At 51.3% G+C, this 17845-nt stretch overlaps 2 protein-coding genes across 5 annotated transcripts; one reads left to right on the plus strand and one right to left on the minus strand.

Moving 5' to 3' along the window:
- The first annotated feature begins 882 nt into the window (after positions 1–882).
- LOC123144124 (protein ALTERED PHOSPHATE STARVATION RESPONSE 1) lies at positions 883–3620 on the plus strand. Its single transcript, XM_044563153.1, has 4 exons — positions 883–2143; positions 2274–2434; positions 2548–2771; positions 2867–3620. The coding sequence occupies exons 1-4, from the start codon at positions 1246–1248 to the stop codon at positions 3483–3485; spliced, it is 1902 nt and encodes a 633-aa protein (XP_044419088.1). The 5' UTR covers positions 883–1245; the 3' UTR covers positions 3486–3620.
- LOC123144125 (bZIP transcription factor RISBZ4) lies at positions 3526–6114 on the minus strand. Of its 4 annotated transcripts, none has more exons than XM_044563155.1 (5): positions 5742–6114; positions 4823–4928; positions 4469–4625; positions 4300–4375; positions 3526–4213 (listed from the first exon to the last, which is right to left on the minus strand). In XM_044563155.1, exons 1-5 carry the CDS (start codon positions 5898–5900, stop codon positions 3773–3775), a joined length of 939 nt encoding a protein of 312 aa, XP_044419090.1. In that variant the 5' UTR covers positions 5901–6114; the 3' UTR covers positions 3526–3772. The 4 variants fall into 4 exon arrangements, with proteins under 4 accessions (XP_044419090.1, XP_044419091.1, XP_044419089.1 ...); XM_044563156.1 differs by having other exon boundaries at positions 4469–4622; positions 4823–4931; positions 5742–6106; XM_044563154.1 differs by having other exon boundaries at positions 4823–4931; positions 5742–6103.
- Between the last annotated feature and the right edge of the window lie 11731 nt (positions 6115–17845).

Consider the following 17845-nt stretch of genomic DNA (forward strand, 5'->3'; position numbering starts at 1 on the left):
AACTTCTCCTTGTTTGGGTGGCAAACATTCCGGCATCATCTACGTATAGAGGAGTTCTTAGTCTAGCATTACGAGGCTAAACAAGCTTAAGAACCCCCAAGCATGGTGGGATGGGGGCGGAATCCCGTTAAGAAAAACGCGAGGTCAAGGATGACAGGAACAAAGAAATCCAGTCGCGCATGTTCTGGCCAAAACCCAGAGCTTGCAACACCTCAAACAGGTACGGCCAATCGACTGAGTCGAAGGCCTTAGATATATCGAGCTTTAAGAAGTGGTTGGGTTCTTCTTTGTGTGCAAAGCTTTGATAAGATTCTAGACATGGAGGATTATCGTGAATGCATCGTTCCTAGATGAAGGCACTCTGCCTCTTTGGTACTATGTTGCCAAGCTCAGACCCGACTCTTGGCAAGGAGCTTGGAGATGCCATGGATCAAACTCATTGCTAGTAGTCACTCATATTTTGCGCATCAACAGACTTAGGGAGTAGGACAATATTGGCAGAATTGACATCGTTTGCATAATCGCAGTTCGAGCTAGCAAGGTGCTGAATGACAGTGGTGAGATCATTTCGATAGTTTTCCAAAAAGACTTTAAGAAGCTCCGATAAAGCCATCCGGACCGGCGCCTTGACGGAAGGTAACTAGAACACCGCCTTTTTTATCTCCAACTCGTGGAAGGGGCATCTTGTTTATGATTTGTCTAAGGCGAAATATTTATATTTAAATCATTTATGATGACAAGCAAATGATAAGTAGTGTAGAGTAGAATAAAATGGACTTGGACATTTGTGGTGGGTAATTGGGGATGCCCTAGATGAACACCATGGTGAAAGGTGCTCATATCATTTGTCTACCCACCTCCCAAAGTCCCAACAGACAAATGGAGATACACATGTCTCTTCTTCCTTTCATCGGTATGAGACAAGAAGCAATGCTAAGATGCAACTTTCGCCACTCTATCAATCTAAGGAAAGAAGCACAGCGTGTGAAGCGCTGCGACCATTTCTTGTCAGCGAGAGATTCTTTGCAAGCCTGAGCTCTTCCATGTTTCCCTCAGCTTCAGTTCACCTCCCCAGGGAATTCTTCGTTTCTTGCGGAGACCCAACGCTACCAAAGCATCTCAGGACGTACTAATCCAATCCCTACAAGAACACGTAAACAGAACGAGATAACAATCACGTCCGCCTCTCGTCCTCGTCCCGACCGACCCAACGGCAGCAGCAAGCAATCTGGCCTGCCGGGACCGATGGGCTGCTCCTCGTCGAAGAAGCTCGACGAGGAGGAGGCCGTGAAGACGTGCCACGACCGCCGGAGCTTCGTCAAGAAGGCAATCGCGCAGCGGGACCTCCTGGCCTCCTCCCACGTCGCCTACCTCCAGTCGCTCCGCCGGGTCTCGCTCGCGCTCTTCTACTGCCTCGCCGAGGACGAGCACCTCTACTTCCTGCAGGACACGGCCGCGCAGTGCACCCACCGCCCGTGCTCGCCGGAGAAGAGGGCCGTCCTCCTCGTCGTCAACCGCCTGAGGCAAGGAGGGGCGCCCGTGCACCCGCTGGTGGGGCGGTGGGACGGCGAGGCTGGAGCTCCAGAGGCCGCCGTGGTTGATGGGTTCTTCGGCGTGGATCCTCGGCTCTTCCGTCCCCCGGCGAACGACGTTCCGGTTTCCTCGCCGTCGCACCTGCCGTCGGCGTGGGACGTGTTCTGGGTCGACCCCTTCTCTTCGCTGCCGACCGATCGCGTGGGCTATGTGAATCACAATCACGGCGTCGAAGAGGTGAGGAATGCTGATCAAGAAGATGGTGAGATGCTGGAGCTGGAAGAAATAAGCGAGGATGGCAGCAATGGTGAAGACGAATCAGAGAAGGAGGAGGCGCATGGTCATGAGCAGGCAGAGAGAGCGCAGGTAGTAGTGGCGCCAAGGGAGGAAGAAGAGAAGAGGGTGGTGGGTGTGAGCAAGAAGCTGAGGGTGCGGGCGAGCGCCGAGGTCGAGCAGCAGAGCACCCCCGGCCGATTCACCGTGTTCGTCGACAGGCCGCCGGCGAGCGTGGCGGAGGCCATGAGGGACATCAAGGGCCATTTCTCGAAGATCGCCGAAACCGCCGCCGAGGTCTCGGTGCTGCTGGAGGTCGTCCCCTACCAGAAGAAAGGTAAAGTCTGAACATCTGAATTATGCCCTGTCATGTCGGTTGCTCTTCTTCAAACTACTAGAACAGAGTGAATCATTCAGGCATGTGGTAGAGCTGTAGCATTGATCATTCCTATCTTGTACATAGACAGTTCGACCACCTGCTCAGAGAGGGGACGTCGAGGGGGGCGACGGCGACGAGCAAGTCGGCACCCGTGAAGCCTCGCCGGAGCCATTCCAGCTCTTCCAGAGCCACAAGGAGAGCCTCGACAGGCTCTACGCGTGGGAGAAGAAGCTCTACGAGGAAGTCAGGGTTCGTTCGACCGATCACACGCGCTTCTCTCCGAATTCCACTCCAATTCTCGTATAATCGTCAGAAGTTCAACACCGGTTAAGATGAAGTTGTGATATGAAATGTATTTCCAGGCAGGGGAGCGCGTCCGGCTGTCGTACGAGAAGAAGGTGGCGCAGCTGAGGAGCCAGGACGCCAACGGCGCGGAGCCGTTCGCCATCGAGAGGACCAGGGCCGCCATCAGGGACCTCCGGACCAAGCTCAACATCTCCCTCGCCTCGGTCGACGCCGTGTCCCGGAGGATCGTCGCCGTCCGCGACGACGAGCTGCTGCCGCAGCTCGCGGAGCTCATCCGAGGGTAAGTGTATTTATTATGGCGTGCTCTATCGATTCCCAAGATAATGGTGACGCCGCAGGTGTTTGATTGATGTTCCTCGTTGCTTTGCTGTTCAGGCTGGCAAGGATGTGGCGGGTGATCGGCGACGCGCACCGGGTGATGAAGCGCACCGCGGACGAGGCGAGCGCGCTCCTCTCATCCTCGGCTGCCGGGGCGGAGGGAGGCATCAGGGGCCCGCCGCCGCCGCCGGGGCCGACGCGCGCGGCCACCGCGGCGGGCGCGCTGGCAACGGAGCTCCGCGGCTGGCGCGCGGCACTGGAGGCCTGGGCGGAGTCGCAGCGCGGGTACGCGGCGGCGCTCTGGGGCTGGGCGCGGAGCTGCGTCAAGGACGGCGAGGACATGCCGCGGCTGATCGTGGCCTGGGCCCGCGCGGTCGAGGCCGTGGACGTGGACGCGGCGACCCGGGCCGTGGAGGGCGTCGCCGCGGAGGCGGCGGCCATCGCGGCGGCCGCGAGGCGCCGCAGCAGCAGCGCCGAGGAGGAGCCGCCGAACGAGGAGGAAGGGAAGCGGAGGGTCTGCGTCGGGCTGGCGGCGGCGCTGGGCGCCATCGCCGAGGCCGGCGGCCTGGCCTCCGCAGCGTACCGCGAGCTGGTGGCCGAGATGAATGACAGGGAGCGCGAGGCAGAAATGGCGGGAAGGGACGACGAGCCGTCCATCCAAAACAATCCACCGTAGCCTGTAAATGAAATGGCGGGAAAGGGAAGTGTACCGTGTGTAATCTGTAAATGAAGCTTACCACTGACTGACAGATCACAGTTAACTGACATGGTCTTACGTACCATTACATGTACTCTGGGTAGAAAGTTCCATTACATAGCTACTAGGCACCCCGAAGACGCAGAGTTATTACCGACTGACGCGACACGAGAGGACTCTGAAAAACTCAAGTCCATCAAGAGTTTTCATCAGCTCAAACACTTCGACATAGGTAGGTACGCAGACAGGGAGGAACGTGCATGGCTTCACTTGGACATGGCGCCGTTGGAGCTGGAGTCCCAGCCCCAGACGTCGACGGCGTCGGCGCCGCCGCCGTGCTGCATCCGGCTGCTGTGCTCGAGGCTCTCGAGGCTGGCCATGCTCTGCATCGGCGAGCTCTGCACCTGCTCAGCCGGGGACAGGCTGCCGAAGCAGGCGTCGTCGGCGCCGCCGGGGAGGAAGTCCAGACCGGCCAGCACGTCCGGGACGCGGCACGGGTTCAGCGCCGCCGGGGACAGCCCCAGGTGGCCCAGCCCGCACGACATCGCGCCGCGCGCCACCATGTCCTCCGCCAGCTTCACCTTCACCCGCAGCGCCTCCACGTCCGACTTGAGGATCCGGTTGTCCGTCACCGCCGTCGTGAACTGCTGGTTCGCGTCCGTCAGCTGCTTGAAGATCGACGCGTTGTCACCCCGGAGCTGATCCACCTGCAGCTCAGCCATTCACAAGTCAGAATGAACTCAACTGAACCTTGAAAATTACTAGTCAGTACGCACGCCATAGTGTAGCTTACCTGCGTCTCCAGCTCAACCAAGTGAGCTTGCTTCCTCTTCCTCGACCGCCGCGCCGACTCCCGGTTCGACACCATCCTGTAGTAATTGGCAAACAAGGGTTTATGGTTTGACCAGTGAATGAAGAACAGAAGGGGAAAAAGGCATCATGGCTCGTGTTTCTTGATGTACCGTCTCATCCTCTTAACGTCCGTTGGGTTCGTGCCGTTGTCGCACAAGCCACCGTCGTCGAACATCGACTCGCTGTCGGAGTCCGAGCCGCTCGTGCCTCCGAATGCTTGGCTCTCTTTGATACTCAGATTGGTGGCCGACGTGGGACTCGCTGCTGCTGCATAGATAGAGAATTCAACAGTCATGTGTTGTAACTGAGTCTGGTTTAGACGCAACAGCACCTCACATCATGTGCCTCAGTGTGCAGTTTAGTACTGAAAACCATCGCACACAACAGTAAACCATTCTTCTTCTAAACACAATCATATGAACTCACTGAAAACTGTGGAAGAGGAACTATGTTGGGTGTGTTACCATAGAATGACGACTGCGACTCGATTGTCGTGGAGACTGCGGGATGCCGTGCGCCGAGGTTCGGGGACTGAGGCCACAGGTGATTCTGAATGGTTCCATTGAGGGCCTGCTTAATTGGGGAAAAAACGAAAGAAATTCAGTACAGTGAAAACAATCGCCCAATGGAGCTCTACATCAGAACATCTCATGCATAGCAAAGCTGTATTATTCGTTTGCATCTTCTAGGAGTACTACTAAGAAAAGCAAGCTCAAGTCCTCGGTCGGTGACAGTTATAATGGAATGTTGAAGCATAATTCAACTGTTTGTCAAATTTTGGTAACTGTTAGTTGAATTTCAGCCAGAAGTTTTGGTGACACTTGACTATGGTAGACTGTAGCAGAATTCAGATGTTTGACAAAATTTGGTAATCTTTTGGTTGAATTTCAGTCAAATTCAAACACAACTTTTGGTGCTGGCCGAATTGAAAAAGCCAAAATCACCATAAAAGCCACTGATTTCAGTTGATGACCGAAATTCGAATGAAAGAAAAGAAAGACTGAACACACACACACACACACTCCTAATTTTGGCATATGGGAATCTTTCAGCCACCTCCAAAATATAGTCATTTCTTTCTCAAGGATGTTAAGCATGTTGCTAAGAAGAAAAGGCTAGGCCGCATGGCCCGCATCACATCCACAAGCCGCAGGTGATTAAATTAATTCTAGTCGGCACACGGCAGGGATCATGCAAGCACCATCTCATGACATCAAGGGAAAAAATATATGCTTGTGTCGCGTATGATCATCAGAAATTCCAAACATGCCATGCCATAACCATCCAAAAATTCTGTACTATGTACGCGCCACAGTTTCATCAGCTCCTCTGCTGCGCTACGTACGTTAACAAGAGGAGATCGATCGAGGACGACGGACTCACCGAGTCGGCGAAGCCGAAGGCGCTGGAGAGGTCGGCGGCGGAGAAGAGGCCGTAGGGACCATTCGCGCCCGCGGCGGCGCTGCCGGGCTTCTGCTCGGCGGCGAGCCCCCGCCCGCGGATGAAGGCCTCCAGCTCCAGCTCCGACGCGCACTTCTTCATCGCCGATCGCTCGCTCGCTCGCTCGCTGCGGGGAGAGTGGGGGAGGGAGCTGAGCTGAGTTGCGGAGGAGGAGTCTGGTGGGTGCTCCGGTACGTGGCGTCGGCGTCCGGTGCTTTTAGAGGGGAGATGCCGCGGTGAGGCGGAGCGCTGGAGAAAAAGCTCTTTTCGGCGGTCGATCGATCGATCGATCAATCGGATAGAAAAAAACCAAAGCGAAGGAAAGGTGGCTGGCTGGCTGGAAGGAGTGAAGTCGGGCGTGGAAAGCGGTTCGGCTCGTCTATCGGACGCGTTCTTCCGGATATCTACGACTCTGCCACTCGACCGGCCGTATCCAGGCCAGACACGCGGGACCATGGATTTTTTTGTCTGAAGGATCCTAGTCACCGCGAAATTGCGAGGCAGCGCAAGAGGAAGTGACGTCCGTGCATGGGTGTCGAGCTCCGGTGGGTTCCTTGCTTTGAAGGAAATAAAAACATTTTATAAAATATTTTAAAACGCTCTAGAGCATCTGCAACCAGACTTTACAAATTTTGACCCACAATATGGCACTCCTCATTTCTCTGCCTCCACAGCCGAACCCTCGCATCAGAACCTTCGCGATCAAATTGCATTTTTGCGGCGTCCGTGCCGGTTGTCCGTCTCTACCGAGGTCAAGGGCTCGTGGATGACGTCGCGGAGGAGGTCCTCACCCGAGTCGCCGAGCGGCAGCGGATCTGAACAACACGCTGCTGCCGGACCTAGTGGGTCTGGTCACTTGGTCAGCGCGGCGAGTGGCCCGCGCCTATTACTAGGTTCTGCGGGGACGAGCACCTAGCGGCGTCTAGGATGAGCAGGAGTTGGAGGTGACTGGCGCCACTGGCCACTCGTTGCCTCTTCGAGGAGGGCGCGGAGCATGGGCTGCCCCTCCAGGCCATCGGGGAGGGCACAGAGCTCGAGCGCACGCCCCTTATCCATCGGCGAGGACCGGCGGACGGTGATACGTAGGGCGAGCTATTCGTTGTTCAAGGTGGAGCTCGAATCCAACATGGCGGCGAGGGCATCCCAGCCGAATGGGGCCAGCCTAACTGCCGGAGCCGACAATGGTGGTGGGGGGAGGGGAACAGACAGGAAGGGGACGAAACGGAGAGGAACGGCCGAGAGGGGCGGCGCCAGCGGCGAGTTGCACGTTGTGTATGATGTGAAGCTACAGGACACGCATGACAGCACCATGGACACTAGCGAATGCTAGCGGAGTGCGACTAGAGTTGCATGTCCAACTTCTCCTGCACGGCGTATGCCACATCGGACATCAGTGGTTTGGCTGAGTTTGATTGGCACGTGCTTCATCGATAGCGAGGAGCATGTGCACTCGTAGAGGCCCATGATAGCTGAATAAAACTGTTGCTTATTATTGATTTGGTGCGGCATACAAGAGTATATAAGAGGGTACAAACCGACTTGGGGTAGGGGTACAAAACTGACTTGGACTAGAAGTCGTATACCATAATGACTACTCTAACATCCCCCCGCAGTATCAACGGCAGGCTCGACGACGTTGAGACTGAAACAGATATCTTGAAACGGCTTAGTAGGCAGTGCCTTGGTGAAAATGTCAGCAAACTGAGCCGTAGAGGGAACATGAAGCACCCGAACCTGACCAAGAGCAACCTTTTCACGAACAAAATGAATATCAATCTCAATATGCTTTGTGCGTCGGTGTTGAACTGGATTGCTGGTCATGTAGGCTGCTGATATGTTGTCATAGTAGACAATAGTGGCCTGCTCAATAGGCCTGTGTAGCTCGGAGAGTAACTGCCGAATCCAGATTGTATCTGCAACGGCATGTGCCACAGCGCGATACTCAGCCTCGGCCGACGAACGTGAGACTGTAACCTGTCTTTTCGAAGACCAAGAAATCAAATTGTTACCAAGAAAAACACAAAAACCGGAAGTGGACCTTCGAGTGTCAGGACAACCAGCCCAGTCTGCATCAGAGTATGCGGTAAGCGAGTTTGGAGAAGAATTATTGAGGTGGAGACCATGATTGAGAGTTCCTTTTAAATACCGAAGAATGCGTTTAACATGATTATAGTGAGGAACCCGGGGATCATGCATATAGAGACATGCTTGTTGAATAGCAAAAGAGATTTCAGGACGAGTAATGGTGAGATATTGGAGAGCACCTGTTAGGCTACGATAGAGAGTAGGATCGGAAAAGGGTTCACCGGTAGCCGAAAGTTTAAAACTAGTATCGACAGGAGTGCGAGATGATTGACAGTCAAGCATACCAGCACGATTAAGAAGATCAAGAATATACTGGCGTTGGGAAAGAAAAAGGCTGGAGGAATCTCGAACAACAGCAATGCCTAAGAAATGATGAAGGAGTCCTAGGTCAGTCATAGAAAATTCAGATCTAAGAAGAGAGACAATATGATCTAAGAACTTTTGAGAGGAGGCGGTAAGAATGATATCATCGACATAGAGAAGTAAATAGGCAGTGTCAGAAGTTTGATGATACACAAAAAGAGAGGTGTCGGAGAGAGATGGAGTGAAGCCTATTGTTTGAATGAAGGAGGAGAAGCGTTGAAACCAAGCTCGTGGGGCCTGTTTAAGACCGTAGAGAGATTTCTGAAGAAGACATACATGAGTTGGAAAGGATGGATTTTCAAAACCCAGAGGTTGCTGGCAGTAGACAGTTTCTTGAAGGGAACCATGGAGGAAAGCATTTTTAACATCAAGTTGGTGAATGGGCCATGAAGAGGAGACAGCAACACTAAGAACGGTGCGAATGGTGCTAGGTTTAACAACAGGAGAGAAGGTTTCTTCGTAATCAATTCCTTGTTGCTGAGAAAAGCCACGACAAACCCACCTGGCTTTATATCGTGAGAGGCTCCCATCGGAGTGGAACTTTTGGCGAAAAATCCATTTGCCAGAAACAATATTTGTATTGGGAGGACGAGGAACAAGTTGCCAGGTGTTGTTTTGAAGTAAAGCATTATATTCTTCTTGCATGGCAGTGGCCCAATTGGGATCAAGTAGAGCAGTTTTGTAATTCTTTGGAAGAGAAGTGAGAGATACGGAGGTATGAAGGTTTAGGCGGTCTTGGGGTTGATGAAATCCTGATTTGGCCCTAGTACGCATGCGATGATCATTAATCGGGGCTGCTATAGGAATAGCACGAGGGGGTAAGGTGGGTACTGGTGAGTCCGGCGCAGCGGAAGAGTCGGACGAAGGAGTAGGGCTGGGTGGTGGAGTGGGAGCAGGGCTGGGTGGTGGAGTGGGAGTAGGGGCCGGGGGTGTTGGGGAGGGAGCAGGGGTCGGGGGTGTTGGGGACGTCTCGGGTGGGGTGAGTGTATGGTTGGGATTGGCTATGGTGGGTGTTAATGGTGGTGGTGATAAGTTGTGTTCGGCAGGTAGGGGAGTATATAGTTGGAAAGGACGGGGAGAGGGGGTGTTTGCGGAGCTAGGGGTGTTGGATGGTGTAGTTGTTGGAAATATGCCCTAGAGGCAATAATAAATGGTTATTATTATATTTCTTTGTTCATGGTAATTGTCTATTGTTCATGCTATAATTGTATTGTCCGGAAATCGTAATACATGTGTGAATACATAGACCACAATGTGTCCCTAGTAAGCCTCTAGTTGACTAGCTCGTTGATCAACAGATAGTCATGGTTTCCTGACTATGGACATGGGATGTCGTTGATAACGGGATCACATCATTAGGAGAATGATGTGATGGACAAGACCCAATCCTAAGCATAGCATAAAATATCGTGTAGTTTCGTTTGCTAGAGCTTTTCCAATGTCAAGTATCTTTTCCTTAGACCATGAGATCGTGCAACTCCCGGATACCGTAGGAGTGCTTTGGGTGTGCCAAACGTCACAACGTAACTGGGTGACTATAAAGGTGCACTACGGGTATCTCCGAAAGTGTCTGTTGGGTTGGCACGGATCGAGACTGGGATTTGTCACTCCGTGTGACGGAGAGGTATCTTTGGGCCCACTCGGTAATGCATCATCATAATGAGCTCAATGTGACTAAGGCGTTAGTCACGGGATCATGCATTGCGGTACGAGTAAAGAGACTTGCCGGTAACGAGATTGAACAAGGTATTGGGATACCGACGATCGAATCTCGGGCAAGTAACATACCGATTGACAAAGGGAATTGCATACGGGATTGATTGAATCCTCGACACCGTGGTTCATCCGATGAGATCATCGTGGAACATGTGGGAGCCAACATGGGTATCCAGATCCCGCTGTTGGTTATTGACCGGAGAGGCGTCTCGGTCATGTCTGCATGTCTCCCGAACCCGTAGGGTCTACACACTTAAGGTTCGGTGACGCTAGGGTTGTAGAGATATGTGTATGCGGAAACCCGAAAGTTGTTCGGAGTCCCGGATGAGATCCCGGACGTCACGAGAGGTTCCGGAATGGTCCGGAGGTGAAGAATTATATATAGGAAGTCAAGTTTCGGCCACCGGGAAAGTTTCGGGGGTTACCGGTATTGTACCGGGACCACCGGAAGGGTCCCGGGGGTCCACCGGGTGGGGCCACCTATCCCGGAGGGCCCCGTGGGCTGAAGTGGGAAGGGAACCAGCCCCTAGTGGGCTGGGCGCCCCCCATGGGCCTCCCCCCATGCGCCTAGGGTTGGGAACCCTAGGGTGGGGGGCTTCCCACTTGCCTTGGGGGGCAAGGCACCCCCTTCCCCCCTTTGGCCGCCCCCCCCCCCCCTTGAGATCCCATCTCCAGGGCCGGCGCCCCCCCCAGGGGGCCTATATAAAGGGGGGGAGGGAGGGCAGCAACCTACACCTTGGGCGCCTCCCTCCTCCCCTGCTACACCTCTCCGTCTCGCAGAAGCTCGGCGAAGCCCTGCCGAGACCCGCTACATCCACCACCACGCCGTCGTGCTGCTGGATCTCCATCAACCTCTCCTTCCCCCTTGCTGGATCAAGAAGGAGGAGACGTCGCTGCACCGTACGTGTGTTGAACGCGGAGGTGCCGTCCGTTCGGCACTCGGTCATCGGTGATTTGGATCACGGCGAGTACGACTCCGTCATCCACGTTCATTGGAACGCTTCCGCTCGCGATCTACAAGGGTATGTAGATGCACTCCTTTCCCCTCGTTGCTAGTATACTCCATAGATGCATCTTGGTGAGCGTAGGAAAATTTTAAAATTATGCTACGATTCCCAACAGTGGCATCATGAGCCAGGCCTATGCGTAGTTACTATGCACGAGTAGAACACAAAGCAGTTGTGGGCGTTGATGTTGCCAATTCTTCTTGCCGCTACTAGTCGTTTCTTGTTTCGGCGGCATTGTAGGATGAAGCGGCCCGGACCGACCTTACACGTACGCTTACGTGAGACAGGTTCCACCGACTGACATGCACTAGTTGCATAAGGTGGCTAGCGGGTGTCTGTCTCTCCTACTTTAGTCGGAACGGATTCGATGAAAAGGGTCCTTATGAAGGGTAAATAGAAATTGGCAAATCACGTTGTGGTCATACGTAGGTAAGAAACGTTCTTGCTAGAAACCTACAAACCACGTAAAAACTTGCAACAACAATTAGAGGACGTCTAACTTGTTTTTGCAGCATGTGTTATGTGATGTGATATGGCCAGAAGATGTGATGAATGATATATGTGATGTATGAGATTGATCATATTCTTGTAATAGGAATCACGACTTGCATGTCGATGAGTATGACAACCGGCAGGAGCCATAGGAGTTGTCTTTATTATTTTGCATGACCTGCGTGTCATTGAATAACGCCATGTAAATTACTTTACTTTGTTGCTAAACGCGTTAGCCATAGAAGTAGAAGTAATCGTTGGCGTGACGACTTCATGAAGACACAATGGAGATCATGATGATGGAGATCATGGTGTCATGCCGGTGACGAAGATGATCATGGTGCCCCGAAGATGGAGATCAAAGGAGCATAATGATATTGGCCATATCATGTCACTATTTGATTGCATGTGATGTTTATCATGTTTTTGCATCTTATTTGCTTAGAACGACGGTAGTAAGTAAGATGATCCCTTATAATAATTTCAAGAAAGTGTTCACCCTAACTGTGCACCGTTGCGAAGGTTCGTTGTTTCGAAGCACCACGTGATGATCGGGTGTGATAGATTCTAACGTTCGAATACAACGGGTGTTGACGAGCCTAGCATGTACAGACATGGCCTCGGAACACACGCAATACACTTAGGTTGACTTGACGAGCCTAGCATGTACAGACATGGCCTCGGAACACGGAGGACCGAAAGGTCGAGCATGAGTCGTATAGAAGATACGATCAACATGGAGATGTTCACCGATCTTGACTAGTCCGTCTCACGTGATGATCGGACACGGCCTAGTTAACTCGGATCATGTTTCACTTAGATGACTAGAGGGATGTCTATCTGAGTGGGAGTTCATTAATAATTTGATTAGATGAACTTAATTATCATGAACTTAGTCTAAAATCTTTACACTATGTCTTGTAGATCAAATGGCCAACGTTGTCCTCAATTTCAACGCGTTCCTAGAGAAAACCAAGCTGAAAGATGATGGCAGCAACTATACGGACTGGGTCCGGAACCTGAGGATCATCCTCATAGTAGCCAAGAAAGATTATGTCTTAGAAGCACCGCTAGGTGATGCACCAATCCCAGAAACCAAGACGTTATGAACGCTTGGCAGCAGCGTGCTGATGATTACTCCCTCGTTCAGTGCGGCATGCTTTACAGCTTAGAACCGGGTCTCCAAAAGCGTTTTGAGAAACATGGAGCATATGAGATGTTCGAGGAGCTGAAACTGGTTTTTCAAGCTCATGCCCGGGTCGAGAGATATGATGTCTCCGACAAGTTCTTCAGCTGTAAAATGGAGGAGAACAGTTCTGTTAGTGAGCACATACTCAGAATGTCTGGGTTGCACAACCGCTTGTCTCAGCTGGGAGTTAATCTCCCGGATGACGCGGTCATTGACAGAATCCTCCAGTCGCTTCCACCAAGCTACAAGAGCTTTGTGATGAACTACAATATGCAGGGGATGGAAAAGACCATTCCTGAGGTATATTCAATGCTGAAATCAGCGGAAGGGGAGATCAGAAAAGAACATCAAGTGTTGATGGTGAATAAAACCACTAAGTTCAAGAAGGGCAAGGGTAAGAAGAACTTCAAGAAGGACGGCAAGGGAGTTGCCGCGCCCGGTAAACCAGTTACTGGGAAGAAGTCAAAGAATGGACCCAAGCCCGAGACTGAGTGCTTTTATTGCAAGGGAAGTGGTCACTGGAAGCGGAACTGCCCCAAATACTTAGCGGACAAGAAGAAGGCCGGCAACACCAAAGGTATATGTGATATACATGTAATTGATGTGTACCTTACCAGTACTCGTAGTAGCTCCTGGGTATTTGATACCGGTGCGGTTGCTCATATTTGTAACTCAAAACAGGAACTACGGAATAAACGGAGACTGGCGAAGGACGAGGTGACGATGCGCGTCGGGAATGGTTCCAAGGTCGATGTGATCGCCGTCGGCACGCTACCTCTGCATCTACCCACGGGATTAGTTTTAAACCTCAATAATTGTTATTTAGTGCCAGCTTTGAGCATGAACATTGTATCTGGATCTCGTTTAATTCGAGATGGCTACTCATTTAAATCCGAGAATAATGGTTGTTCTATTTATTTGAGAGATATGTTTTATGGTCATGCCCCGCTGGTCAATGGTTTATTTTTGATGAATCTCGAACGTGATGTTACACATGTTCATAGTGTGAATACCAAAAGATGTAAAGTTGATAACGATAGTCCCACATACTTGTGGCACTGCCGCCTTGGTCACATTGGTGTCAAGCGCATGAAGAAGCTCCATGCAGATGGACTTTTGGAGTCTCTTGATTACGAATCATTTGACACGTGCGAACCATGCCTCATGGGTAAGATGACCAAGACTCCGTTCTCCGGAACAATGGAGCGAGCAACCAACTTATTGGAAATCATACATACCGATGTGTGCGGTCCAATGAGTGTTGAGGCTCGCGGAGGATATCGTTATGTTCTCACTCTCACTGATGACTTAAGTAGATATGGGTATGTCTACCTAATGAAACACAAGTCTGAAACCTTTGAAAAGTTCAAGGAATTTCAGAGTGAGGTTGAGAATCAACGTGACAGAAAAATAAAATTCTTACGATCAGATCGTGGTGGAGAATATTTAAGTCACGAGTTTGGTGCACACTTAAGGAAATGTGGAATAGTTTCACAACTCACGCCGCCTGGAACACCTCAGAGAAATGGTGTGTCCGAACGTCGTAATCGCACTCTATTGGATATGGTGCGATCTATGATGTCTCTTACCGATTTACCGCTCTCATTTTGGGGCTATGCTTTAGAGACTGCCGCATTCACTTTAAATAGGGCTCCGTCGAAATCCGTTGAGACGACACCGTATGAATTATGGTTTGGGAAGAAACCTAAGCTGTCGTTTCTAAAAGTTTGGGGATGCGATGCTTATGTCAAGAAACTTCAACCTGAAAAGCTCGAACCCAAGTCGGAAAAATGCGTCTTCATAGGATACCCTAAGGAAACTATTGGGTATACCTTCTACCTCAGATCCGAAGGCAAGATCTTCGTTGCCAAGAACGGGTCCTTTCTGGAGAAGGAGTTTCTCTCGAAAGAATTGAGTGGGAGGAAAGTGGAACTTGATGAGGTGATAGTCACCCCTTCCGAACCGGAAAGTAGCGCAGCGCGGGAAAATGTTCCTGTGGTGCCTACACCGACTGGGGAGGAAGTTAATGATGATGATCATGAAGCTTCGGATCAAGTTACTGAACTTCGTAGGTCCACAAGGACACGTTCCGCACCAGAGTGGTACGGCAACCCTGTCCTGGAAATCATGTTGTTAGACAACGGTGAACCTTCGAACTATGAAGAAGCGATGGCGGGCCCGGATTCCGACAAATGGCTAGAAGCCATGAAATCCGAGATAGAATCCATGTATGAAAACAAAGTATGGACTTTGACTGACTTGCCCGATGAGCGGCGAGCCATAGAAAACAAATGGATCTTTAAGAAGAAGACGGACGCAGATGGTAATGTGACCATCTACAAAGCTCGACTTGTCGCTAAGGGTTATCGACAAGTTCAAGGGGTTGACTACGATGAGACTTTCTCACCCGTAGCGAAGCTGAAGTCCGTCCGAATCATGTTAGCAATTGCCGCATACTATGATTATGAGATATGGCAGATGGACGTCAAAACGGCATTCCTTAACGGCTTCCTTAAGGAAGAGTTGTATATGATGCAGCCGGAAGGTTTTGTCGATCCTAAGAATGCTAACAAAGTATGCAAGCTCCAGCGCTCAATCTATGGGCTGGTGCAAGCATCTCGGAGTTGGAACATTCGCTTTGATGAGATGATCAAAGCGTTTGGGTTTACACAGACTTATGGAGAAGCCTGTGTTTACAAGAAAGTGAGTGGGAGCTCTGTAGCATTTCTCATATTATATGTGGATGACATACTATTGATGGGAAATGATATAGAATTCTTGGAAAGTATAAAGGCCTATTTGAATAAGTGTTTTTCAATGAAGGACCTTGGAGAAGCTGCTTATATATTAGGCATCAAGATCTATAGAGATAGATCAAGACGCCTCATTGGTCTTTCACAGAGTACATACCTTGACAAGATATTGAAGAAGTTCAATATGGATCAGTCCAAGAAGGGGTTCTTGCCTGTATTGCAAGGTGTGCAATTGAGCACGGCTCAATGCCCGACCACGGCAGAAGATATAGAAAAGATGAGTGTCATCCCCTATGCCTCGGCCATAGGGTCTATTATGTATGCCATGCTGTGTACCAGACCTGATGTAAACCTTGCCGTAAGTTTGGTAGGAAGGTACCAAAGTAATCCCGGCATGGAACACTGGACAGCGGTCAAGAATATCCTGAAGTACCTGAAAAGGACTAAGGATATGTTTCTCGTTTATGGAGGTGACGAAGAGCTCGTCGTAAAGGGTTACGTCGACGCTAGCTTCGACACAGATCTGGATGACTCGAAGTCACAGACCGGATACGTGTATATTTTGAATGGAGGAGCAGTAAGCTGGTGCAGTTGCAAGCAAAGCGTCGTGGCGGGATCTACATGTGAAGCGGAGTACATGGCAGCCTCGGAGGCAGCACAGGAAGCAGTCTGGATGAAGGAGTTCATTACCGACCTAGGGGTGATTCCCAATGCGTCGGGCCCGATGACTCTCTTCTGTGACAACACTGGAGCTATTGCCCTTGCGAAGGAGCCCAGGTTTCACAGGAAGACCAGGCATATCAAGCGTCGCTTCAACTCCATTCGTGAAAGTGTTCAAAATGGAGACATAGATATTTGTAAAGTACATACGGACCTGAATGTAGCAGATCCGTTGACTAAACCTCTCCCTAGGGCAAAACATGATCAACACCAGGACGCAATGGGTGTTCGATTCATCACAATGTAACTAGATTATTGACTCTAGTGCAAGTGGGAGACTGTTGGAAATATGCCCTAGAGGCAATAATAAATGGTTATTATTATATTTCTTTGTTCATGGTAATTGTCTATTGTTCATGCTATAATTGTATTGTCCGGAAATCGTAATACATGTGTGAATACATAGACCACAACGTGTCCCTAGTAAGCCTCTAGTTGACTAGCTCGTTGATCAACAGATAGTCATGGTTTCCTGACTATGGACATTGGATGTCATTGATAACGGGATCACATCATTAGGAGAATGATGTGATGGACAAGACCCAATCCTAAGCATAGCATAAAAGATCGTGTAGTTTCGTTTGCTAGAGCTTTTCCAATGTCAAGTATCTTTTCCTTAGACCATGAGATCGTGCAACTCCCGGATACCGTAGGAGTGCTTTGGGTGTGCCAAACGTCACAACGTAACTGGGTGACTATAAAGGTGCACTACGGGTATCTCCGAAAGTGTCTGTTGGGTTGGCACGGATCGAGACTGGGATTTGTCACTCCGTGTGACGGAGAGGTATCTCTGGGCCCACTCGGTAATGCATCATCATAATGAGCTCAATGTGACTAAGGCGTTAGTCACGGGATCATGCATTGCGGTACGAGTAAAGAGACTTGCCGGTAACGAGATTGAACAAGGTATTGGGATACCGACGATCGAATCTCGGGCAAGTAACATACCGATTGACAAAGGGAATTGCATACGGGATTGATTGAATCCTCGACACCGTGGTTCATCCGATGAGATCATCGTGGAACATGTGGGAGCCAACATGGGTATCCAGATCCCGCTGTTGGTTATTGACCGGAGAGGCGTCTCGGTCATGTCTGCATGTCTCCCGAACCCGTAGGGTCTACACACTTAAGGTTCGGTGACGCTAGGGTTGTAGAGATATGTGTATGCGGAAACCCGAAAGTTGTTCGGAGTCCCGGATGAGATCCCGGACGTCACGAGAGGTTCCGGAATGGTCCGGAGGTGAAGAATTATATATAGGAAGTCAAGTTTCGGCCACCGGGAAAGTTTCGGGGGTTACCGGTATTGTACCGGGACCACCGGAAGGGTCCCGGGGGTCCACCGGGTGGGGCCACCTATCCCGGAGGGCCACGTGGGCTGAAGTGGGAAGGGAACCAGCCCCTAGTGGGCTGGGCGCCCCCCCATGGGCCTCCCCCCATGCGCCTAGGGTTGGGAACCCTAGGGTGGGGGGCTTCCCACTTGCCTTGGGGGGCAAGGCACCCCCTTCCCCCCTTTGGCCGCCGCCCCCCCTTGAGATCCCATCTCCAGGGACGGCCCCCCCAGGGGGCCTATATAAAGGGGGGAGGGAGGGCAGCAACCTACAACCTTGGGCGCCTCCCTCCTCCCCTGCTACACCTCTCCGTCTCGCAGAAGCTCGGCGAAGCCCTGCCGAGACCCGCCACATCCACCACCACGCCGTCGTGCTGCTGGATCTCCATCAA

This window comes from Triticum aestivum, chromosome 6D (assembly GCF_018294505.1).
Source record: "Triticum aestivum cultivar Chinese Spring chromosome 6D, IWGSC CS RefSeq v2.1, whole genome shotgun sequence".
NCBI lineage: Eukaryota > Viridiplantae > Streptophyta > Magnoliopsida > Poales > Poaceae > Triticum > Triticum aestivum.